At 41.1% G+C, this 25,324-nt stretch overlaps 1 protein-coding gene across 4 annotated transcripts in view; it reads right to left on the bottom strand.

The window, feature by feature from the left end:
* Positions 1-2,246: 2,246 nt before the first annotated feature.
* NKD1 (NKD inhibitor of WNT signaling pathway 1) overlaps positions 2,247-25,324 on the bottom strand; it is a 158,375-nt gene continuing 135,297 nt past the window's right edge. For 3 of the 4 annotated variants that reach the window (XM_069216453.1, XM_069216452.1, XM_069216449.1), the window contains 4 exons: positions 19,007-19,154; positions 16,027-16,114; positions 11,548-11,678; positions 2,247-7,665 (listed from right to left, as the gene is read on the bottom strand). In XM_069216453.1, coding sequence (XP_069072554.1) covers positions 7,088-7,665; positions 11,548-11,678; positions 16,027-16,114; positions 19,007-19,154 — 945 coding nt within the window. In that variant the 3' untranslated portion in view covers positions 2,247-7,087. The remainder of the gene's footprint in view (positions 7,666-11,547; positions 11,679-16,026; positions 16,115-19,006; positions 19,155-25,324) is intronic. The other variant, XM_069216451.1, reaches the window with a different exon arrangement.

Genomic DNA, 25,324 nt, shown 5'->3' on the forward strand with positions numbered 1-25,324 from the left:
TAGGCATATCTGTTGAGCAGAGCATTAGAATTTGTGAGGCACGTTTCCATGGTGGCCCCACTTTCATATTCCCGTCCCACCATTTCCATTCTTTTGCTTTCTTTATCTGGGGGAGACCCATAAGTAGTTAGTACATTTGCTCTTTTCCTAGCAGTCACTTTGATGATGAAGTCCACCACTGTACTTCCCCGTATGTATGTAGGGTCCTTCATAGAATGTTTATATTACTTCTCTAGCTTGGCTGTCACTACCCTGCAGGTTGTTGGCTCTTTGAAGTCTTCTCTCCCCTTGTCCAGAATGCCCAGAAGCATTGGCAAGTACTAGCTTTTGCATTGTGATGTTAGAAGTGTCTTGAGGAGAAAACTAGTCTGCAACTTTTCTTCCTTCAACTGTTCCCCATACCAGTCTGCTGTACTCTAGACAATTTGTTGTACATGGCAATATAATTCTAAGGCGAAGGCCTTGACGTATGTGTTTCTAGTACTTCTGCTGGGGGAGTTAGTCACAATGTCCTGATTCCTCTCCAATGCCTTCTGAGCCCTCGGCATTGAGGAACAGGCCTTGTGATCCTGGGTCCTCTTTTTCATAGAAGATTTCTTGTTCCTCTTCCTCCAGTGGCTCTGAAGTCTCCAGGGGGCCCAATCCCCTGAGTCTTTCTCCTCTTGTATGTTTTCCATCAAAAGATCTTGACGGAATATGGAACTCTCAGAGGGAGGCGTCAAAGTCATTCTTCCTTTGCCATTTTGGATTTGAGCTGACTATTTCTATAGAAATTTTGAGGGTGTGTTCTTAGGTGCTGAGCGTGGCCTCTGGCCTGTTTTTTGCCGTCAGCATCTCGGCTGCCGGAGTTTCGGCTGCCATCTTCCTGGATTTGTGTTGACTTTGGTTGGCCTTCAATGCCGGTGTCTCTTCAGAGGCTCGACCTCCTGAGGAGTCCTTTGTGTGGGACCCGAGGGGTTCTTTCAACTTGCCTTTGGTCAACAAGATTTTCAGCACCAAGGTGGCCTTTTGGGTTCTGGAGTCCGATGTTCACAGCTTGCCTGACCCTTGTTTTTTCAGCATTACCTTTCCACACTTTTCTTTGTATTTCTTGTGCTCCCACTTGATGTCAATGACCTATTTTTCGTCGTCCATGACCTCTCCCTCAGCTCTTTCGGCAAAGTTGTCCTCCTCCTTGCAGGAGCCCGTGGTCCCTCAATGATAGTGTTTCCTTCAGACCCTGCATGGCGTAGTGTGCTTGCCTTTGCTTCTGACTTTCTATCAATGTTTTCAGCTTAAAATCTGTGAAAGCCTCACAGCCCACGGTGCTGAGGTCTTTTGGTAGGAAGAGGTTACACATGTGGTGGTTGCCACTCTGGGAAAACTTGAGGTAGCACTCCAGGCAGAATCAGAAAGCTGGCCTTCTGTTGTCAGTCACTATTTTGTCACCCTTACCTTGTTGCCTTTTGGTGGAAATAGGTGGCTTTATTGAATGAGACACCCTTCCTTTTGCTATGGTGATGTAACCCCAATGAAATACAATTTTGCTTTAACACTCCATTGTTTTCTTTCTTCTTTTGTTTGACCTTTGGAGAGCTTTCATCAAAGCTTCCAGATCCAATTGCAACCTGAAGATTGTGACCACACAGGGCTTCCGGAGTAGACATCCGATGACAGGAGGATGGCAGACTAGGCACTAAATGGTGAAAATACTGGACACCCCCAAAAAAAAATGGGAGACAGAGAAAAGAGGCTACTACAAAAAAAGAGTTCTGGACCCAACCACTGATGGTGAAATAATGCACAACATGTGAGTCCAGAAAAGACTCATGCTGCAGAAAGATGGATTCTTGCAAAGGCTGTGTACCTATCAAATCAAGTGATGGTCAAAATACATTTTTATCTCATTTTTGGACAGTTACTCATCTATAAATTGGGTTTACACAGAAACGACAATGTCTTAATGTGGAATGTGTACCTTCCCTATGTACTAGATGTTACAAACAGAGGTATTCAACGTGAATCTACAAGGGCTGTAGGTATGACAGATTTCAGGGCTATACAAATTAGATAAATGGATATAATGAAGATTAATGCTTAGATGCTTAAAACTAAGTGCTGCCTGGAGTTTTTCAGTTGCAGGCCAATGCTAAGGTAATACATACAATGGTGCATACAAACATTCTCTGAGATGCTAAAAACCTTTTGTGTCGAAAATGTGTGTTTAGTGATAAATGTTATGAAAAACAGACACAGATAAAAAAAAATATGTCTGAACTAGTAAAACTTTAATTAAACAGGGGTTTCTGTTGGCACAGTTTTGCTATTAAATAAATAAAGCATTTACTCAAAACCATCTATATTCACTATACAAAATACTGAAAAGCAAATATTTTAGAGGATACAGAAAATCAAGATTCTGTGAAAAGAAAATGTTTTAAAATTCGGTGCTACATGAGCAGTAATTCACACTATATGCATTTAACAAATGGGGAAGTATCTTACAACATTATGTATGTACATAGCTTGTATGGATTATTTGTTATGGGTAAGTTGGGTGAATATCTATTTCATCACCTTCACACACTTGGGGTACCAGAGCGCTATCTCTTGCTTATTCAGATGAACCTTGACTCAAATAGTCAAAAGTGGCACAGTGTTTCATCCTAGCCCATCCTTAGAGAGGAGGGCTTCCTTGAAGACTGTCAGACACGAGGCCCAAGTTTCTAAATTTTCTGTCCATCTTATCCGGGCAAAATTGTCTATTAAATAGGTTGTTACTATTAAATACCACTTGTATAACTACCAATCTGCCATTAGTATAGTTTTCGAAGTTCCATCCTGTGGGTAGCAGGAGTGGCCTTGCAAGGCCTCCACACCTATTTTTGGTTTTTGCTCCCATAATTCTTTCTGCATACATTCCAAGAACAAAGCACATCCTTTGGTCCCTCAAGCAGGATGGCGCAGCACCACAGGTTAAATGTTGGATGGAACGAGTTCAATGGGTCGCTGGCTTCAGCTAACAGAACCTGCTACTCTCACTGCACAAGGGCAGCGAATACAGCGTCGCCAGAACTCATAACGTCGATGAGCCATAATCCTCCAGGGTGAAAACGTCGAGAAATCCTGGCTGGCAGCTGATCCTTTGAAACATTCACCCGTTTTGCCAGGTTGCCCTCTGCTAGTTTCCCTGACATATTTTCGTTCATGCGTCACACCATTTCCACCCATCCTCTCGCACATACAAACTTGAAATCCTTCCCAGAACTGGTTTTATTTTTGTTTACAAGGTAAAAGTCATCTTTGTCTTCCTGCAGATGCCAATGGCGAACTTGTGTAGGCCACGAAGAGAAGGTGCACAGTTTGAGCTGAAGTACATGGGAAACTATAAAATGGTGTCCCTGGTAAGATGGAATGTACACTTGTGCTATGCATGCAGTAGGATAACATAAGCCACTTGAGTACAGACTTCGTTAATATTATAATATAAATATGCTCATATCTCCTACTAAGCATACAAATGCCTTTTCTCACAGCCCGTACTTTTAAAAATGTATATACATATGTGTGTGTGTGCGTGTGTGTGTGTGTATTATATGCACTCTACATGTACACACACACAATATATATACACATTATGTAAAGAAAGACAGGCAGGGAGAAAGATATATATACACATGTTAAAAAAGAGGGCTAAATAAGCAGCAAAATAGGTTTATAATAGAACTTAGTGGTAACTAGTTTAAACGTGTGTGAAATTTACCATATGTACAGAGCAAAAGATCTTGGTATAAATATTTTTTAACTTTGAAAAAAGTACAAATAACTGATTTTAACAACATAATTGTCACAGAGATTCCAATCAAAGATTTTAAAAGCATTCACTCGTTTTCAGCATAATGGTGGGAAACACTAAAACATAATGGTGGGGTTGAGTAAAATCCTAGTTTTGCAGTTCAGAAGAGGGAAGAAGGTGCCATATTACTGCACTTATGTATATGGCATATATTTTCAATTGAGAAAAACTGGCAACTCAAGTCATCCACAGCATAAAGAATCACTTTCTAAAACGTGTGAGAATGCCTTTCACTGCTGATTTAGGACCATACCTCAAAATGCAGGGCTCGCAGTTTTGCATCACAGTTTTTAACAGCGAATGAATCCCACTCAAGCAATTGGTGTGCATTAAGATATGGCTATTCCTATATAGGCCTTTCCAAATAGAGGCATTTCTTTGCCCATGAGATTGCTTCATATTACTGAAATATACAGATGGGATACGAAGTCCTAGAACCTCATTACAAATTTGTTCGATTAGGGTGGGGTATTTCGCACCTCTTGTAAATACCTCCATATTCTGAAGTTTATATAAGAAAAGGAGGCCTAATAAGCAAAATTGGTGTTAACACACCAAATTTTGCAAGTTAGGCCATTTCCCCACCCTATTAAATTACAACAGATTTGACCTGGTGGAATTTATCAGGGGAAAACTGCAATGATAGGATGATTATCTAACAACTTGTCATTCTGATCCCTAAGCAAACATGTGTTGCCAATTTAGCCCTTAACTTGTAATTAGTTCTCAATGCATGGGTGCCTTCTGGGAGATGGAGGTCCTTTAGCATGCCTACTAAGGCACCATTTTACATTTGTTGTTAGTGGCCTCAGAGACACTTTAGCAGATGCTAATAGGAGTGTGGGGGGTAGGGGGGAGGACTGATGGGGGCACAGGACCATTTTTCAAATACAATGCAGTGATAGAGCACCACAAATGCATGTCAAGGTTTTGGGTCATACAACTGTCTACAGAAATATCTGACAAAAATATTGTGTTCTGCATTGCATTGACAAACATACAGTCCCATTGGGTGTAGATTTTCTATTACTAACCCTAATGGGTTGATATTTTTGAAAATGATATTTAACACACAATATTTATATCAGAACATATTCAAACACAATATTCTGGTAGTACATCGCCTACACCCGCCCTACAGGGAGATATCCGCACTCTATTGAGGGTCAGGGGGCATATCCACAAAATATATAGAGGTGGTTGATCCACCACTTGGCATCTGTTTGCTGAGTACTTTTCTTTGTACCTGGTTTGGGCCCTCGATGCCTGCTTTGCTGGCATATGTTGTGCTTGGTAAGGTAAATTCAGATATTTGAAAATTTGTGGAAATTATGGCAAACTAGAACAAAGCTGTGACCTCTCTGAACAAAAAAGAGTGAACTTACTTTGTTTTGAAGGCTAATGATGCTAGTTTACGTTCTACCTGGACTCTCCCTTTCAGAGGACAAATGGAATACTCAGTTCTAAAAACCTACTGAGCTACTTCCCATAACGTATCACACAAAGTGGACTGTGACAGCTGGTGCCGTCAGAAAACATTAGTTTCTGTCTATAATGAAATGTTCCACTCAATCGTCTTCCCAAGGCATTTTGTAATTTTGTCACAGCATAGCTACCGTGGGAGTTGAAATAAAATAAATTGGAATAAGTGTACGGTTCAGTAGAAAACTTTCAATAGTGACAATAATGTATGGAAAAGAAACTAAACTTCTTGAATAGATTGCTTTTATACATGATGCAAATGGGTTGTGATAGATGAGAAACCAAAAAACTGTAACCTGAAATCATCTGGGACAGATTGTAAAGAGTTTCCTAAAAACAAATATTGACAGAATCAGACACTTTTTACATAACTTGACAATTATCAGGTCTAAGGCAAAATATTTTGTATACAAATGAAATAAAGGGCAAATACTTTGACTATAAATTGCCTCTTGTACTTATTTAAAAAGCCTGGCATTTTGGAAAAAAAATGTACTGGTCCAAGTTTTCAGAATCTGAATTTCTGAGTTCATACCACTTTCTTGCAAATCAGCCTCACATTGCCTTCACCGTTTGTTTCCCACAAACAAATAGTGGTCTCTTATTGGTGCACTCTTTTCCACAGGGTGACCAAAGCTGCTTGCAATGCAAGATACTTGATATAAAAAGTACTGGGAACCAATATTTATTTAGGTCTACCTTCCTACGCTTCCGAGCCTTTTTAAGACAGGAGAAAGCTACGGCAAAATTAACCATAGCCGACTGGTGGAGATAATATGCCCAACAGTAAAACAGAATGTGGTGAATTTGTGCTATATAGCTGCTGGCTGTAGGGAAAAAAAGAATACTTAAACCACAGATATTTACACACAACATAATGTACCTGAGAATGTGTGTGTATATATGTATATGTGAGTGTCTGTGCACGCGGGTATGTATGTGTGTATATATATATATATATATATATATATATATCAGAACGTTTTCCCCTTTTACCGGAGAAGAGCTTAAAAAACAGTTTTAAAGGTCTTTCACAGCATACAGTGATGCTGGGTTTGAAAGCTATCTCTCCCATCCCATGCCCACTTTGCTCTTAAGTGGTTTCAGAGCACTGAGTAATCAGTAAAAACATAAATATTAAGCAATGTGGCTTTAAAAGTACCAAGGGAAAATGTATAAGCCTAGGTCTGTTGACAAATAAAACTGTTTCCTTGTATACGTTAATATAGCTTTAAATGATATGGACAAAGAACACAAAAAATTAAAGCTACACAATGCAGTATATTAAAAACCCCTGTTGCACATTACAATCAATAGAGGGAAATAAAATCTGAATAATACTAGAGGTAGCAGCTGTTTGTATTTTCTGTTATTCTGAGGATTCGTTCAAGTCCACTCCTTGGAACGTCACTCCCATGATAAAGAAAGACTTGTGTGCAGGAAGCCAATGCACAGCAGGCCAGAGAGCTGATCGTCTACACAATGTTTGAGCTATCCTTGCTGATTCAGTGACTGAAGTACTTCTGCAGAAGTGCTTTGATGACCTACAGTAGATTACAGCTCAAAGCTATGGCTGCCCACCACGTTACTAGCCGCTTGCATCCACATGTGTTCCAATGTTTTTAGATTGTCCCTAAAATATAGGCTAGCTAGATATTAGTGGAGTAACAATAATGCACGTCACAACTTCCTCGGAAGTGGCAGAAACAAATAAAAGTTTTCCTTCATATTGATCATGTCTTCATTGCCTTCAATGGTTCTTTGCTGGCTTTATGTCTGGTAGAAGTGGTGATAGTGGTGGTGGTGCTCATGGTGATGGTGGTGTTCATGTCTCTGGATCATGTGTCCAACATGGCCTTCATACAAAACAACGCTCGGCAGGTCCTTCACGTGTTCCTTCTCCACCGCTGCGGGTGAAGCTTGAAAGGCTTTGCAAATCAGATGGGCATCCTTTGATCTTTGCTTGTGCTTCTTGTGAGGCTGTTGGGGTTGCATGGGCTGGTAGGGAGGGTTTGGGCCCTGAAGTGCCGTTGGAGAGGCCAGTGGAATGGATGTAGCTTGCAGCGGCTTGTTCCTCACCGCTCTCCCTGATTGGGCAGCAGCCATTCCGCTCTTGCTCTGAACCTTAGGTGATCGCACCAGGTGCTTGCTGGAGTCCTGATTTCGCAGCCTTTGCTGTGCCTCTGTGATCTTTGTGTGAGAGGGGTCCAACATGACAAGATGGCCCGGGTCCACAATCTGAGACCTCCGATGGTGCAGGTGGACTATCTCTGGTTCATGAGAGCGTGATCTAGTCTGATTTTGAACTCTGTTTTGAGGATCATGTTTCCGAGCACTGGGAGGTGAACCTAAAAAACAAGAAAACAAAAACAAATTAAATAAGCCCTTTCAAAATGTTTGCAGTAAAAACTGCCAAGACAGCTAGCAACAGATGTGGGCCTAACATAGACTCAAAATAAGCATAGTGTAACCCGCATGGCAGGAATTTGGAGGAAAACATCCTGTTGGTCTTAGGTTAGGACCTGGACTACACACCAGGCGGGCATAAACGAAGGAGCACATCACATGCCAAACGCTGACTTTTCAAGGACAGTAATAATGGTCACATAAAGTCTATATTAAAATGCGATCTGGGAGTTTGTAAGCAAGGATTAATGTCTACATTTAATGGCAGATGTTGCGATGTAGAGACAACATTTAAATAACGTTGGCCAACTCTTTTAACGCTTTGCAAGGATGAAAGACTGCTTCTTTGGGTCATCCGTTTCAGCAAAAAAATATCCACAGCTTAACTAAATAAATATACATGCTTTGTGTAACAAACCCAGGTTTAGGACCGTAAAGTTTGCGCTTTAGTAGACACTGTCAGGGATGCTTCTCAAAATCTATCAGAGAACAGTGCATTGTGTGCTGCGGTTTGAACCTCGAATCGTTCTACATTTTCATATAAATTTCCCTTTGGAAAATGACTCACATGTGTGTCCTCGAACGTCTTACCAGTATTGACAAATACATGTAATAATGAAATTGATGTAGACAGACATCAATAGCTGCAATTTTAGTTTTCTAGAATGACTTCCAATTTTCACATTAAGCTGACAAATATTTTGACGATTCAACACATTCATTCTCTAAATGACAAACGTAAAAAATGTATTCAAATTACAAAGTCCCAATTTTGACTAATATAAAATCAAGCATTTGCATTGCAATGGGTCTCGCATTTGCTCAACTTAGAGATATTAGTGTTGTAAGGTCCTAACCGGACTTTTCTTGCCACACAAATTGAAAAGGAAAAGTAAAACAGTTTCAAATAAGCGAGACGATTTAAAGCATCAAGGCACAAGTGTGAAGCGCAAAGGAGAGACAGAAAAGGAAACAGAAGTTCACTCGCATTCAAACCTATCAGCAGTTATGCAATTACCCATGTTACAGGGTCGATGTAATGCAAAGCGCTGGACTACTGCCCAGCGAGATCGCGCTACATAGGAAATAAAAAGAAAAAGTAGTCCAGAAGCCATGCGGAAAACATGGAGCCTCGTATGTTTTCTGTAGTTGCTCGGTGCCCTCGTGGAGGGCTAAACACAGAAAAAGGCATGACGTATGCATGTCTTTCACTAATGAAATCAAGTAAATTTTAAAAGGCAAGACCACAAACCAACGAAACTGATGGGCCTGTGGTGGACGTGGTTAACAGCTCACAGAGAGATTACAGCAGGCTATAGCACTTGCGCGCTCAACCCTAAAAATGTAAGAATGTGTGGGAAAGTTTAACATGCTATATGCCAGGCTAAACTATGGCTATCCTGTTACAGAGCACTTGGAAGTTCCTAATATGAGAAAAGATTCCTCTGCCCTGACTAGGGGGCAAATATTGATGTCAGCAAAATTCAACAGATAGAAAGTGTGCTAAAAGCTGCACATTTAGTACACATGTAGCTTCAAGTAATCAGAAAGCAAAATTTGCAAAATATTCACTCTCTTGCCTACCAGAACATCAGGCAGATATTTATATATAGAAAAGTATAGATTTGCCATACTTAACTGAACATCTAAGTGCCTGGAAGATATATGTATTATTAAGGCACACCTATGGGGAGTTAAGCATAGTAAATCAACTCTTAACCTATATATATACTTACCTTCACGATATTCTGGGAATCAATGTTCTTGCTATGACATTTTGGAAGGTTGATATTTAAATCTCATTATTCTGATAGTTAACCGCATAAAGAACCCTTCTTTTTGGTTCAAATAAGTGACACTATTGCTATGCTTTACAAAATATAAAAAGAAAAATAGGTGAGAAGGAAACACAGACTAAATGAATATTTCATACAATTATGATTTACATTTGTAGCTGTGGGAGACCATGCTAATAACATAACGTATCTACTGCCAACTATTTCCTTCTCTCGTATCGAATAGATTGCTGAAAATTCTGCTGTTTACACGCACCTTGGAGTATCTGTGGCAAAATGATAAGAATGACAAATCAACGTTCTCAATAAATAAATAAACATATGGGCCAACGTTACAGATGTAGGCGATCGAAAGGACAATGTTGATTTTTGGCCTTACAATGTGTGATGGGCTATCCTTTGTTTCTCTCTCACCCTCAGTGTCTTCGGCACAAACACTGGGCAGGCCTTACTTTCTTCACTTTGGTAGTCGACAGAAAGACAAATATCACACACTGGACGCTTGTCTTTCTGCATGTATTTGTGATGGCAATTCTCGCAGAATTGGAAAGGTGTTTTCTCCATTATGCCACACGGGGGGCCCCCTTCCAGGCATTCTTGGAAGTCCATCGCTGTAGAGGAAATAAATATGCGTTTGTTCTTTCTGCGGTTTTCGTGTGCTCTCCGTCGATGATGACAAATTCTCTTACATGATAAAGCTTTCCCAAAACGTTTTTGGGCAAGTCTTTAAAATTCTTCCTTTAGTTAAAGACGTCTCTACCAAAACATCCAGATTCAATGGTGGAAAAAAATAATCTGAAGATGGCGACCTAAGGAGGGAACATCTGCAGGAAGTACATCACAAGGAGACACCAAATGGAGGTTCCGTCGACGCCACCAGCAAAGAAAAGTAGAAAAAGAAGACGGACTCAAAATTTGGTGAAATAATAGAAAATTCCAGACCCGACCACTAGATGATGGAATAATGCACAGCATGTGAATCCAGAAAAGATTAACACTGCAAAAGTCCAAATTCACCAACAAAATAAAGATAAACTTGCCACTTGTGTTTTAGGAGCAGTGATGTGTCATTACTCAATATAGTCACTCTAAAGATGCTGTATACAACATTTAATGGGTCAATATCGTTCTAGATATTGAAAGTGCAAATATGCAAGATATTTACATAGTGCAAATCTAACTAAAGAGGAATGGAGTAATGCACATTGAGGTGGTAGAATGTTGTAAGATTGCGAACATTTGGGTTTCCGAGGATCCTGGTAATTCTGACAGGGCAGATAATTAGAGTTACAGATTCCAGTTCTGGTGGGGCTGGTAATAACATTTATTGGCTTTTTCGGTGTTACGCGATTAACAATATCTCTGCAGAGTGATTGTTTTTAACTCAAAGACTGAGGCTGAAATGAAGCTGCAGGGTCCGGGTAAAATTATGGGAAGAAATAATGAATAACCTTAAGAATCATGAATAGATTTATTAATTTTCCTCTTTATTCATCATTTCTAAGGGGACACTCCAGATTCCACTTGTAATCCACACCAACGCCTCCCCATGAAGAATTACTGGTACCTCCGGTCTTGGTAAGTTAGGGGAGAAAAATGACAGAACTTCTCAACAGAGACCTTGTAATGAGGCCTTTTGGGCAGATTTACACTTTTACATGTGTTACAGGTCACATACTACAACATTTAGGCACATGGAGAGTTAGGGCCTGATTTAAATCTCGGCGGAGGGAATACTCTGGCACAAATGTGACGGATATCCCATCCGCCATATTATGATCCAAATAGGATATAATGGGATCGCAATACAACAGACGGGATATCCGTCACATTTGTGACAGAGTATTTCTCTCTGTCAAGAACTAAATCAGGCCCTAAGTGATTTGTTCATAACATTGTGATTTTCAATTAAGTGCCAAAGCCGGGATAGAACATAGATCCCCTGGTTGCATATTCAGCCAAATATACATTAGACTACATCTCCTATGATAGGCCTTTAGTCTATCACCTCTGTAATTGAAGCCATACCTGGCCCAAACTTTGATGTGTAGTTTTCAATGCCTGCTAGGTCCAAGTAGTGGTTTCTCCTTTCGATGTTCTCATCAACACACTGGCGATAACATTCATTCTGTTCTGGAGGATTTTCACTGTGATGATGTCTATGGGACAGAAAACAACAATAACTGACACTTACACATGTGTAAATAACATATCAGGATTCAAAAACAAAACGTTACAGGCATGACCCTAAAAAAAGAATCCTGCGAATGGAATTTTGGAGAGACAGTTTTTCTGGATGGTTCTATGTCACAATATTGAAGTTGGCCAAAACGACCTAGAAAAGTATATCACCTACCCTATCCCCTACCACGATATTGTTACGGTAAGTATATATTCACTCTTTCTAACTCCAACGCTACTTACCTAGATTTACTTTGTGATGTAGTGGTTTGGTCGATGTAGTGGATGCAATAATTTGGCAGCAAAGAAAAATTAGGTGGCCCTGATAAGAGTCGGTCCAGATGTACAGATGACATCAGGCTCCTACAGTTTGAATGCTTGCTGTCCAGTAGTGTAAGTTTGCTCAACAGTGGTTCAGAAGGGAGGAATCTTTTATCATTTGTTATTTCCTTGGATGTAAATGGATAAACAGTAGCATTCGAATATGGCACTAACAGTTTGGAAGGGCTTACATCAGGAGCATACAGGAGAAATAGTACCTCAATTGAGAGTCCCTGTCTGAAACAGTGTTCCGGCAACGACAACATGTCCTCAGGCTGCCTGGGACATATTGGCATAATGGAGTGTCTGGCTTTAATGTTTGAGAAATGTAATAAATTTGTGGCCATGACCCTAGAAGAAGACAGCTGTAGAAGAAGACAGCTGCATCACTGAGTTCATTGAGTTGGTGACGGGAGAGATTTGTGAAATAATGGCCTCAAGAGAGCGAAGTCACATTTACAATCAACATCACAGTACACCTAATGAGGAACGGTTTAGGAATCCAGCTAGCCTGTGTTGTGCAAAGCACAGAAAATGGAGCTACTGGTTTACAATAGACCTTCTGAGGCGGAGCGTTCTTCTACAGGTAGAATGGGCAACAAGCTGTTGAAAATGTGGCCATTCTCTGCGTTTAGTGGTGGCTGGAATAGGGTAATAAATTTGAATAGGAGTAGGAAGAGATTGCACCTACGAAGAAGAAGAACGTTGTAAAGTTGCAAGGGGTCACACGAAGACACGGGCTAGTTAGAAAACGTGAAAGGGTTACTGTTACATTTAATGGGAAAGATTCACACAGGGATTTGTCCAGTAACCTAATGGTTAGAGACTATTTTACGACTAATATGTGGCACCTTTCTCAATTAACTTTGATTAACCTCTTGCAGTACCTCTTTCTCTCTGTTGGCCCATGACATTTATGGTGGAACCACAATTGTGTGGAACAAAGAAAAGGAATGGTTGGTGCGAAAAAGGGGATAAAGACTTAATGGAGATGTTGGGCATTTTGCTACTTAGGACCGAATTACAAGATGGTCATAGTCAGATAGGACTGGTATTAGGCCTTTCTTGGCTCATCGGAATTATTAGTAACCTTGAAAACCTGTAGGCTTGACTGTTCTCCCAGGGGACGCCGGCTGCTGAAAGCAGCTGATGTCTCAGGGGCAAGATACAGCTAACAATCAGATCTTATTGGGACAACTGGATGTTGTAAATCCGATTTCCTGGTAATTCCCCTCTTCGTAGTGGATGCTTAGTCACCAACTCATAATCGGGTGTTTTTTCCTACCTTTTCAAATACTGGACCCAGTGCTTTAAATGGGCCGGTACTGTCCAGTGCAGAGTATCGGCACTTTATTATTTTAAGAGAGAGAGTACCTGCACTTCTTAAGAAAATCGTAATACTTTTAATTGGAGAGTACCGGCACTTCTCAGAAATAAGCAGGTACTCTGGTACAGAGTACCTGCACTTCTTTTTTCCATTTCAAGCACTGACTGTACCTGCTGGGTAACTCCAGGAGCCAGGATTTACAAACCAATTGATGGGCCACTTGTAATAAAGGCTGAGGTGTTTTTGTTTTCTTTGCTAATTCTAATATTGGCAAAACCCTGCTCACTAAAATTGCTGTATGCTTGCAGAGCATGGTACAAGCAGTAGAGGGGGAGACTGCTAAATAGGAGGCCCCACATATACTAAGCACTTGCCCTGCGTTACCCTGCGTCAGGAGGTGTTACATGGGTGGAGCACAGGTGTTCCCTCTGGTATCCATCCATGTACTTTGAACCAAACCCAGATTTACCAAAGTCAATAAACGTGGGTATGCACCAAAATGGTGTGGCTAAGTAACCCTGGCATAATGAGGAGAAATCCTTTTAGTTCTTCTTGTTACTTCTGCTTTGCATGTGTACTGCATTCTGCTACAAACATACAAAGAGGTATATTTGTCTAAGGATGTTTTTTGTGCAGAAAGATATTCCTTCTTGCGCGAAAACCATCCTGCCCACAACGCAGTGACCCTTGCACCATGGCAGAAGTGTGCCTACGCCGCCACCATGGAGCCACAAGTGTGCGCAGGAAGAGAGCTGAACAGTGCCCTAACTTAGTAAATATGTTACGGTTCAGCTCTGTCCCCTAGACTCAATGAAGCGCAGCAACTTGCCTTGCTGCGTTGCACACTGTGAACTGTTAATGAATCTGGGCTCAAGTCTCTGCTCTTTGTAACTCCCTCCCGCCACCTCTTACTAAACCACCATCCGAGACCACAATGGAAACCGGGAGGGTCTGCTGACCTCCAGCCAGCGGCTCTTGTGAACTAACTGACTCTGCAGCGCCCCCTTCCCTTCCGTCTCGCGCTCTAAGACGGCCTCAGTGTGGTGTGTGCACCTCACAAATCCTCAAAATGAATAATAAAATCAAAGGTGGTCAGAAAACTGACACAACGAAACTGACACAACCTATAGCCAAGAAAACTAAAGGGTCAGCTGGGTGATGAAGGCAGTGTTCCACAATTGTTACACACGCATTTTTCGAACTTGGGAACCTAACTTTTCTTTTGTGCAACTGTAGTAGGTAATAGATGTTTTTCTATCATCTATGGGGGGGGGGAGGGTGTTATTGTATGTTATGAATAAAATAGGAAGTAGGATCAAAGCCTCACACAAGATGTACGTCTCAGTATCTCAGCTGATTGACACAAGCTGAAAACTCAGCAAATGGCATTCCTGAAGGCAAAGGAATGAGGCGATAGGAGGCCCGGTCCCTGCTTTGATGGCTAATCTTCCCGTCACTGACACGACAAAGCATTTCTCAGAGGAATCAGGCCTGTTCGAGACAGGAATCGAAAATATTGCACATTCCTTTGGAAGAGGCTTCAAGTATGCAGGTTTTATCTAATCTCCAGGGAGCTGTAACTGTACCTGCAGCTGTGCATGAAAGGAGTGCTGTGTGTCGACTCTTCTGAACAGAAGGCATTGCGACTGACACGCACACAAGGGGCCGAGGAGGACAGAGGAACGTTTACTGGTGAGAGGCACGTGAAAACTTCCAAATACGCAAAGCGTTTTTTTTTTTTTTTTTTAATAATTAAGCACTTAAAAGTAATTGCTTTCCGCGTTTTGTAACGCAGATATTTCGTTGCATAGCTTTCAATCAGGTGTTTGCCACAAACAATAGCGCATAGACAAGCAGCGAACACTCAAGAAATGAAACATTTTTCTAACGGGCAAACTTATTTGCAAAACGCTTGAGACCCATGATTTAGGCGCTGTAGGCGTCGTTTGGTATCGAAGTCCCCCACAGTTGTCAGTAATATTTCAACAATTTTTGATAACCTGTACTATTTATTTACAGTCAAGTGTAAGTGATACAGCAGTAGCAGAAAGAAAGCAAATCTAACCCTGGAGAAAAGATTGCCATGGAAAGCAGGCGCAATACACCAGGCAGAGTTGTTTTTTCTGTGGGTCTGTTTCTGTATACACATAATATGGATTTTTATAAGTTGTGCAAGGATGCGTTTCTGTGAACTTTATCAAGCATTAAAATACAATTTCTGCCATTGTTCGTTGAGAATAATTTCTAACCACCAAAGTACTGATTTTAGTGAATATAAAACCTTCTCTAAAGCTGTACTTGGCTAGCAGAAATACGCTGATGGCTGCGTTGGTTTGATTTATATGAAAAGGAGCAATCACTTTGAGAACATATATTGGATGTGCTCTCATCAACACTTTATCCTTATGTGAGGCCTGCAACTCACCCTTCTCAAAAAGGTGATAGCAATTATGAAAGCTACTTTCAATGTTAGGTGCTTGAGAGCTTTCTCCTAGGTAGGCCCAAAAGATTGTTTCATGAACCTAGCTCTAGCTGCACAGAGGAGTGTCTGCAAGATCCAATGACCTTACCACAAGTTAGGTTTTGTGGCAGTCTCGTGAGGTAGCCACCATGAGAACCAAAATGACATTTCAATGAAAAAATGAAACTTTTACTACAAAACCAAAACACAATCCAACCTGAGTGATGGCCGCTGTTTCTTCTCAGAGCTCCGCATTTCTTCATTTGCTTTGCTCTCAGTCCTTTGCCTTGACGTTTGCAGATCTGCTAAAAAAACACAGAGCCTGGTTTGAAAATCTACCATGAAGGAAGTGGTGGATTATAGGTTACAATAGACTTTTTATTTTAATGCCCTTATCCTTTCACCTTTTCTTTCTCTCACATCTGGTACGCGCCAATGTTTCAATTTTTTGGTTTTTATTTTCTCCGGAAATCTTCCCTATTCTCATAACTGGCACCCTCATTGATAGGACACTTAAGTTTTCTTAGACACACTTTAAACAACCAGTGGTGAAGGCCAGATCCCAATTGAGTCTTAGCGGACATGAGTAAAGAGGGTTCAATTCCATCCCCACTAATGTGCAACCTATTTCTTCAGTTCTGCAAACCTACCCCCTGCAACCCCAATTGGTGCAGATTATAGAGCCAAACAGTAACAAAGCCCCCGACTTTAATGCTGAGCTCAACAAATGTTCGACTTTGGTCACTTATAATTTGGTCACAGTGACTAGTAAAACTAACAGTGTAAAGAGTATGGATAACTCATGATTGTTTATCAATATAAACATTTTGTAAACTAAACTAAGATAATATATACTATTCGGCTGAATTTACATAAAAATTGGATATGTAACCTTGTTGGCTTTGGGCAAATTAAATATATGGGGCCAGATGTAGCAAAAAAGCAATTTGCGACTTGCAAATTGCGAGTCCCTGCGACTCGCAATTTGCAAGTCGCAAATTGCTATGCAGTACGGTGTCTCAGACACCGACTGCAACTCGCAATGGGGTCGCAATGACCCACCTCATGAATATTCATGAGGTGGGTCGCAAATTGCGGCCCCATTGCGAGTATAGGCACTCGCTAACATGGAGGCCTGCTGACGTCAGCAGACCTCCATGTTAGCGACCTGCTTTTAAATAAAGCAGTTTTTATTTTTTTGAAATGTAGCCCGTTTTCCCTAAGGGAAAACGAGCTGCATTTCAAATAAATCCGAAACCTTTTGTTTCGGTATTTTCAGGGCAGGGAGTGGTCCCTTGGACCACTCCTTGCCCTGAAAAAATGTCTTGGGGTCCAGTCTCAAACTGGAAGGGGTCCCATGGGGACCCCTTCCAATTTGCGAGTGGGTTACCATCCACTTGAAGTGGATGGTAACTGCGACTCCATTTGCGACCGCGTACGCGGTCGCAAATGGAGTTGCATACCACTGCGACTCGCAAATAGGAAGGGAACACCCCTTCCTATTTGCGATTCGGAAATGCATTTTGCGAGTCGGTAACGACTCGCAAAATGCATTTCTGCACAGGAAACACGCATTTGCGAGTCGCAAACGGCTGATTTTGCCGTTTGCGACTCGCAAAGTGTTTCCTACATCTGGCCCATGATCTTTTGTGGGGGGGGGGGGGGAATTCACAAAAAAGTTGACGACCGTAACTGAAAAGCTGCAATACTCACAGGTTTCCAGTAGTACATTACACTTCCTGAAATACTGAATTTGTGTACATTAAAACTTCCCATGCACTCCCACTAATATTTTGTGTGTTCACTCCTCATTCCCACATTGAATAGAGATTTACTTCTTCACTTGACAAGAATAAACCACTGACTATAACTTTGGAGGTAATGCGTATTACAAAGCCTTGTGAATACTTACAAAATCACTTGTTTGTTGGTGTGATGTTTCAAGGTATTTCCACCGTAGAACACCTACTTCATGCACTAGGGAGTACATTTACCCCCCCCCCCCCACACACACATCAAATTCCTGAGTATAGCAATAAATACCTGCCCCAAGCACATGTAAGTACTGTATTCAGGTTCAGGTTGGTGGTGTGATGCATGGTGTAGAGTATCTATGTATGTTAAAGGCTTTAATGGACAGAATGAATAACTGGCACTCAAAAAAGGATGAAGTATTCTTAATGCAAGCATAAACAGCAGTAAATTGGCTCAGAACAATATATGTTTCACAATTCTCATTTGGGAGTGGCTATGACCACAAATTTCTAACTATCATACAGAATCTTCCTGGATGCTTGAATGCAGCACTGGTCTAAAAGCACTGTAAGTGGTACCACAAACTACACAAAATGAGGGGGTGGGCAGAATGTTTCTTTCCACCTGCAGAGTTGGCAGAATTTGATGACTCAATATTACTCTTGTAACACAAAGTTCTGGCCAAATTCTGCCACTTGTCATATGGCAGAACGTTTCCTCTCTAGGCTCCAGCAATGCGAGCGAGAATGAGATATGGCATCCCCCTTGCACTATTTTCTAATGTGGGCAGACATGGGTGGTCACAGTCAGAGGGCTGCTTCATGAGTAGATTTGCTGCTGCACAAGTAGAATTTTTACTCGAGAGGCAGCAAACCAACTTGAATGTGTGCTTTTGCGCATCACAGGGTGCCTTTCGTACTGATTTTTCAGTGCTGCTCATGCTACTGGCAATACATTGCAGTGGGAGCAGCAGGACATGCATATTTCTGCACAATGGCACAACCCTGCCAAATCTTGCGGAGTTTGTTTGTAACTCAGCACAATTCCACAGAGTGAAACTTTGCAAGTTCTGCTCACCTTTACCCAAACCAGCAACAATATACCTAGAAATGGATACACACAGCTTGGTCTAAGTCACACCATTGATACTGATGTCCTGCTCAAAAAGAAAATATTTGTCTAGTTGAAAATCTTCCTCGTGATTTGCTTTACACCATCAACATTTACAAAATTAATTTGGAAGTTGTATAAAATGATCACTTTGGCTTATGCTGCCCTTTCTTTGCTTTGCAATGCAGATTTGAATTGAATCAATAAAACAATTAGTGGCAGCAGTATGTATGTTTAACTTTAAACCACAAACAATTTACAAGGAACATATGTATAGAAAACAGAATTAATGGATTATAAAATACTTGTTGATTTATTTCAGAGTTGCTTACCTGCATTATTGAGCAATAAGGTCTTCTTCTTCTGGCTGGCATCTGGTGCCACAGAAAGCTTCACACGCAGGGTCTTACTGGGGCTAGGAGAGTGATTCACTGAAGAATCAACAACCTCATAGATGGTGTGGAGGAGACTGGTAATATCCTAAAGTGGGATAGAAGACAAGCATGTGTATGGTTTGTAAAGGTCAGATACAGCAACGGGGAAGGAATAACAGAAAAGAATTGGAAGTCCAATGACAGTGGTGGAGACCTGCTACGAACAATAGTAGCGGGTGAGTTTGTTCTGCACAGGAACGTGGCTCATTCTGAATTTACAAATAAATAGTAAATTAAAAGATTAGATTATAAAACTAGGTAGATCTAATCCCAAAATCACTTTGCTTCCTGACGAGACCTTCGTGCATAGCATTGCCATGGGAGTTTTTCATACAACCTGGAAAATGGGGCTAAATAAAAAATAAAAAAATAAAAATTTACTCTAGAGTACCTCCAGCTTGCATGTATCAAGATTATTTAATAAGTGATAATGAGGACAATACATAGGTAGATGTGGGAACCCGTCTCTGCAGCAATGTGACAGACATCTTACATTCACCTGAAACAATCTGGGCAAACTACTCTATATTATTCCAAGCTCGTTCATCTACTTAAGACTTTCCTAAGTTTATTAACGAGATATTGTTTTTTCCATGTTGCAGAACAAATATCATGTCTCGGAACAGTGGCATGCTACCTTTCCTGAATGTCCAGATGGGTTCTGATATTGTGTTTAAGGTGTCATTGTAACACTCACAAGGGCTCCATTTAACAAACCATTTTATTTCTTTTTTAAGCTGCACACATGGATGTAGATATTGTAGTCTATGTCAAATGAATACACAATGTGCACCATGTTTAATGAAGATGCACTCTCATGTGAATAGGCATATTGTAAATAAATCACCTGAGGTAACCACAGATTTTCAGCATATTTGTTTGCTCAAACCAAACATAAAAAATAACCTCCTCATTTTAACAACTACATACATATATTTCAAGAAGCAAATTCAGTAATATTTTGGACTGGTTTTCAAATGTGAAAATTTGGACATTAAATTATTGTGCCCTAAACCACTATGAAATCCTGAAAAATCTTAGAAAGGAAACAAGGTAACAATATCAAACTCGAAGGAATTTTGCATTTACATGCCATAATGTACTGCTATCTGTATGCACACAACATACAGTATGAAGGTTTTGGTGAATATCTGCTTTTCGCTTTGCATGTATGTGGTGTTTAACAAAGTAACAAAATTGTTACTTACCAGCAGGAGTAGTTTTGCAGCTTGAAGAGTTTTCTGGATTCACATGCTGTGTATGTTTCTGCCATCTAGTGGTTGGGTCCAGAATTGTCTTCTTTCTCTCTTTTTGTTTTGTTTTGGGTGCCATTTACCACCAATTGGTGGTATGGCTGTCCCCTGTGTGACGTCAGATGGCACCCCTGAACTTCCTGGCATAGTCCCCATCTTCTGGTTCTTTTTTTTCTTGGTTTACTTCCTCTATTTCCTTTTCTTTTTCCTTTGTTCCTCTTCTTTCCCACCTGGTTGCATCATCTCTCATTTCTGGGGAGCTGGGTGGGTCTCATATGAATCCAGAAAACTCTTCGAGCTACAAAACTACTCCTACTGGAAAGCACCCATTTTGTTTTGCAGCATGAATCCTTTTCTGTGTGCCCATGCTGTGCATTAGATTATATAGTGGTACACCTCCCTTGGGTTGGTTGGGATGAAATGAGGAAGTTTTAGAAAACAGGTGTTGTAGTACATTTGGTCTCACTTGTACTTCATTGTTCAGCTGAATGTCCACACAATAATGTTTTGCAAAGGGGTGGTGATGTCCATGTCGCTGCTGTTCGCAGTGCGTCCATGGGCACATTTGCTAAGAATGTTAGTGTTGCTCCCTTTTGCCCAGTTGAGTGGACTCTGGGGTATGTGGACAGTGTCATCTCCATCCTGGAATAGCAAATCTGTATTGTTTTTACTATCCTTCTTGAAATTGTTCCTTTAGTTACTGGGAAACCCTTGTCTGCCTTGGCGAAAGACACACACAAACGATTGCCTTTATAAAACTGTTTCATTTCTTGAAAGTAGTACACTAAAGCCCTACATCCAAAGTGTGTAGGGCTCTTTTTTGTCTCTATCCTAGGATCTTTGAAGAACGTTGGTAAAGGTATGCTTTGGTTGACATAAAAGTGGGTCTCCACTTTGGGCATAAACTGTGGATTGGTTCCAAGAACCACCTTGTCCTTGTGTATTTGTTGGTATGGTTCCTTAGGTTCTTTGAAGAAAGTTGGTAACTGTATGCTTTGGTTGACATGAAAGTGGGTCATCACTTAGAGCATACACTGTGGTTCAAAACTGTGTGTAGGTAAGGGCACTTTGAATCAAAGGAAGCCATATAATATCCTTTACTTAGGAGTGGTATCCCTCCCTCGGGTTGGTTGGGATGAAATAAGTAAGTGTTAACAAATAGGTGTTGTAGTACATTCTGTCCCAAAAGTGCTTTCTTGTTCATTTGAATGTCCACACAATAATGCTTTGCAAAGGTATGTGGTGATGTCCATGTCACTGCTGAGCAGATGACGCCTTGGAGAGTTGTCATCTTGAAGTATTGTGTACAAATTAACTTGTTTATGAACCTGAGGTCTAGGATTGGTCTCAGGGTTTGGTCTTGTTTTGGGATCAGGAAATAGGGTAAATAGCTTCCCTTGTTTGCTTCCTTTGTTTGTTACTCTTTCTATGGCATTCTTTTGTGAGAGTTTTGTTTTACTTATTTCCTGAGATGTATGATCTCTTGACTTCAAAACCTCTTTGGTTTTGGGGAAATTTGTGGTGGTTCTTTTAATTAGTTCTTTGCAGTATTTGTGATGTATTATGTTCAAAATCCAAGTGTCTGATGTGATTTCCCTCACTCCTGTGGGTAATTCCCTATTCTGCCTCCCACTGTCGTTTCATGGTGCACTGCTGCTGTGCATGTCACTTGCTTATTGCTCCCCCTTAGGGAGCTTGGGCTCTTCCCCTTCCTTGTCCATGAAACGGCTGCCTCACAGAGTGTTGCCCCTTTTGGCATGAGGTCTGTTGCATGGCATTATGTGAGCTGCCTTGTGGCTGCTGTTGTTGGCCCAATGAGAAGGGGGCTCTGCCTGTGGGCCTCCACTCTCCTAAAGGAACCCCTGAATTGTATTGCCCCCATTATCTTTGCTGTCTCGTTGTCCTTGATCAACTGTTGGAGGGACTCATCCACTGCCTGTTTGAACAGCACTGTGAACAGCATGTAAATTATTGAAGCTTGTACCTCTGGTTTGAATCTGGACATTCTGAGCCTGGCATGTCTTCTTAGCTATGTTCTGTAGCACATCTGCCTACTGGCAGTGTCTGCTGCATCGAAGGCTGATTTTAGGCAGGTGTTTGCAACTTTTCTCCCCTCCTGCATTACTGCCTTGGCCCTCTTTTTGTATTTCTCTGTGAGGTGCTGCATGAGGGACTCCTCGTCCCATTGTTGATATCCATACCTGTTCACAAGGGTGTTGGTGTTGACAATCTTCCATGAAGTTGCTGCCTACCCCGCCATTGTCCTTTCAATCAGTTCAAGTCTTTTACTTTCCCTTTCAGGTTGTGGAACTGTAGATGTATGCGTTGTTCCTGTTCCTGGCAGTTGCAAAAAGTATTGAGTCTGCACAAGTGTTCCCCTGAATGTACTTAGGGTCTTGAGTAGAAGATTTGTACTTCTTTTCTACTCTGGGTGTTAAAGCCCTTGCAGTGGCTGGCTCCCATTTAACGCCTTCTTCCCTTGATCCAATATGCTGCGGAGCATTGGTAATATAGGTTTCCCTTGTGGGAGGGCATTAAGGTTTCCAGGAGAAAGCATGAGTCTCCTTTTTCCTCTTCCAACTGAACCCATGTGTCTCAGCAGTCCTTTTGATGAGACTGTTGTAGAGTGATAGGCCATCTGGTGGGAATAGCATTGAAGGGTAGCTATCTACTCCTCCTTCTAGGGACTCGACGTCAAGATCATGCCACAATTGTTCGTCACACCCTGTAGCTTCTTCGACCTTCTCAAGTTCATAGACCTCTTCCTGCTCCTCCTCATGAGGTTATGTGGTTGCTGGAGCCTCCAAAGCAGACTGGTCGTCTTCAGTCTCGGACAGGACCAGCTTTAGCGCTGGTGGCACCCAGTTCAATAATCTTTTTTTGGTGTCCCCCCTATGACCTCCTCCTCGGTTTCTTTCCCTACTACCCAGCAAAAGGACCCCTCATCGCTCCATAGCCCCTGTCTCACATACAATTAATTTGTTTTAAAGCACTGAAGAAGGCTGGCTTTACTAATCCACTCAGCTCTCCACATAAAATACAGATCTGCTCTTTGCAGCAGGCATATTAACCCATTATCCCTTGGTTGAGATCTGTGAGGCTCTTTGTGTTTCGGCTGACCTTTGGTCAGTGAGTGTTTCAAAGCCGAGGCTGCCTTATAGGACTTACTGTCCAAGGTTTTGGGATCAGAGGCTTTCTGCATTTTCATTACTTTCAGCTTCTTCCTTTTGGTGTCCTTCACTGCCTTTTTTCACCGCTTGTTTCTTTTCAGCGTCAGCTGCATGGATTGCAACAACCCACTCTTCTACATAGGCTGTCTCAGCTTCCTCAAAGTTTTCTTCATTGTCACTTGATAGGCCAAGGTCCTTCAGCGAAACCTGCGTCCTCCAAGTGCTGGCCATGGTGGGGCATTGTTCCAGACTCTGCTGTCAACAATGTGCCTTCAGTGTCCTGGGTACAAACACAGGGCAGGCCTCGCAAGTCCTCATCTCTGTGGTCTTTCGAGAGACTCACACTGCAGACCTCGTGAGGGGCTCTCAGGGTGAACTTGTGGTGGCAGTTGGGGCAGAATTTAAAGGGGGTGTTTTCCATGATCCCTACTTGCATTCATTCTCCGACCACATAGCTGATACCGAAGGGAGTCCCTGTCAGGTGAGAAAAGGAGAAGGATCCCTCTCTCTCTTGTTGTTGTCATCCCTTTCACGGTCTTCTGTGATTCGGGTCGAATTTCTTCTACAACTTCGATTTTTCAAAAAACTTTCCAGAACTCTTCCATTACTTCCAAACCCAATGTCGGAAGAAAGAATCTGAAGATGGAGCCTATGCACAGGAAGTTCCGAGGAGCTGGCTGACGTCACACAGGGGATGGACATACCAAATTGTGGTCGACGAAGCCCACAAAAAAAAATAGAACAAAGACAATTCCTGACCCAAACACTAGATGGCTGAATAATGCACAGCATGGGAATCCAGAAAAGGATTCATGCTGCAAAACTGTTGTAAATTCCTTGTCACATGGGATTAGAAACTTTGCTAAAGGGGTCAAGTCATGACAAAGAAGCAGGTGGTTCAACAGGTCAGCCAAGCATTCCTCTTGCATAGCTTTAAAGAAATGCACAGTGTATGCAACGGATATACACTATACAAACACAATAATTATAGAAGCCCATCGCAAAACAAAATGAAACATGTTTCTATTTCAAATTATGATTGGAAACCTTTATGAAGGGGCTTTGATAAAAAAAAAATTGAATAATTTTCAAGGCATATGGCGACAAATAAGAGATTGTGGTTACATTTAGAATATTCTGTTTCACAGATTTCTGACTGAAACTTCAGAGGTAACACCCAGCTTCTAGTTGCATCACAAATTCAAATTGGTAAACATTGTAAGATACTGGCAATTCAACAGTCCAATTTTTGCCATTAAGGCAGAGACACTATTTTGTTCTAAAAACTAGCTGTTCATCTTGCCAAAAGTCCTTCTATTGTTAGATAGATACAGAAAATAATACATAGTAAAGTAGTCTGACTTCAACAAATAATTATGTGCTAAAGCGCTATAATGTATTCAAAAATACCCACTTACATAGACAGCAGAATCATTTACAATATTTGTACTTGGTTTATTATGGGATTTGTGGCATATTCCATTCAATAAAAAAGTGCCTGGTAGCTTATGTTAGCTTTACTACTTATATTTTTTTAACCAAGAAAGTATTATGGATTTATGAAGACGTTAAATCATCCCAGCCAGAATGCCTGTTGAATAAAATTAGCTGCTAGCATCAGTATGCTTCAGGCACATCACAGTTCTAAAGCTAAAGAAGGCTGATCATCCTTAAAAGATCAAAAATGTAATATCTTTAAGTTGGGTAAAAATGACATAATTTATGTACCGTGATATCACATCTTATTTTGTGCTCTATATACTGAAAAGCTTAGTTTTATTATCAAAAAGGTC

This window comes from Pleurodeles waltl, chromosome 12 (assembly GCF_031143425.1).
Source record: "Pleurodeles waltl isolate 20211129_DDA chromosome 12, aPleWal1.hap1.20221129, whole genome shotgun sequence".
Classification (NCBI taxonomy): domain Eukaryota; kingdom Metazoa; phylum Chordata; class Amphibia; order Caudata; family Salamandridae; genus Pleurodeles; species Pleurodeles waltl.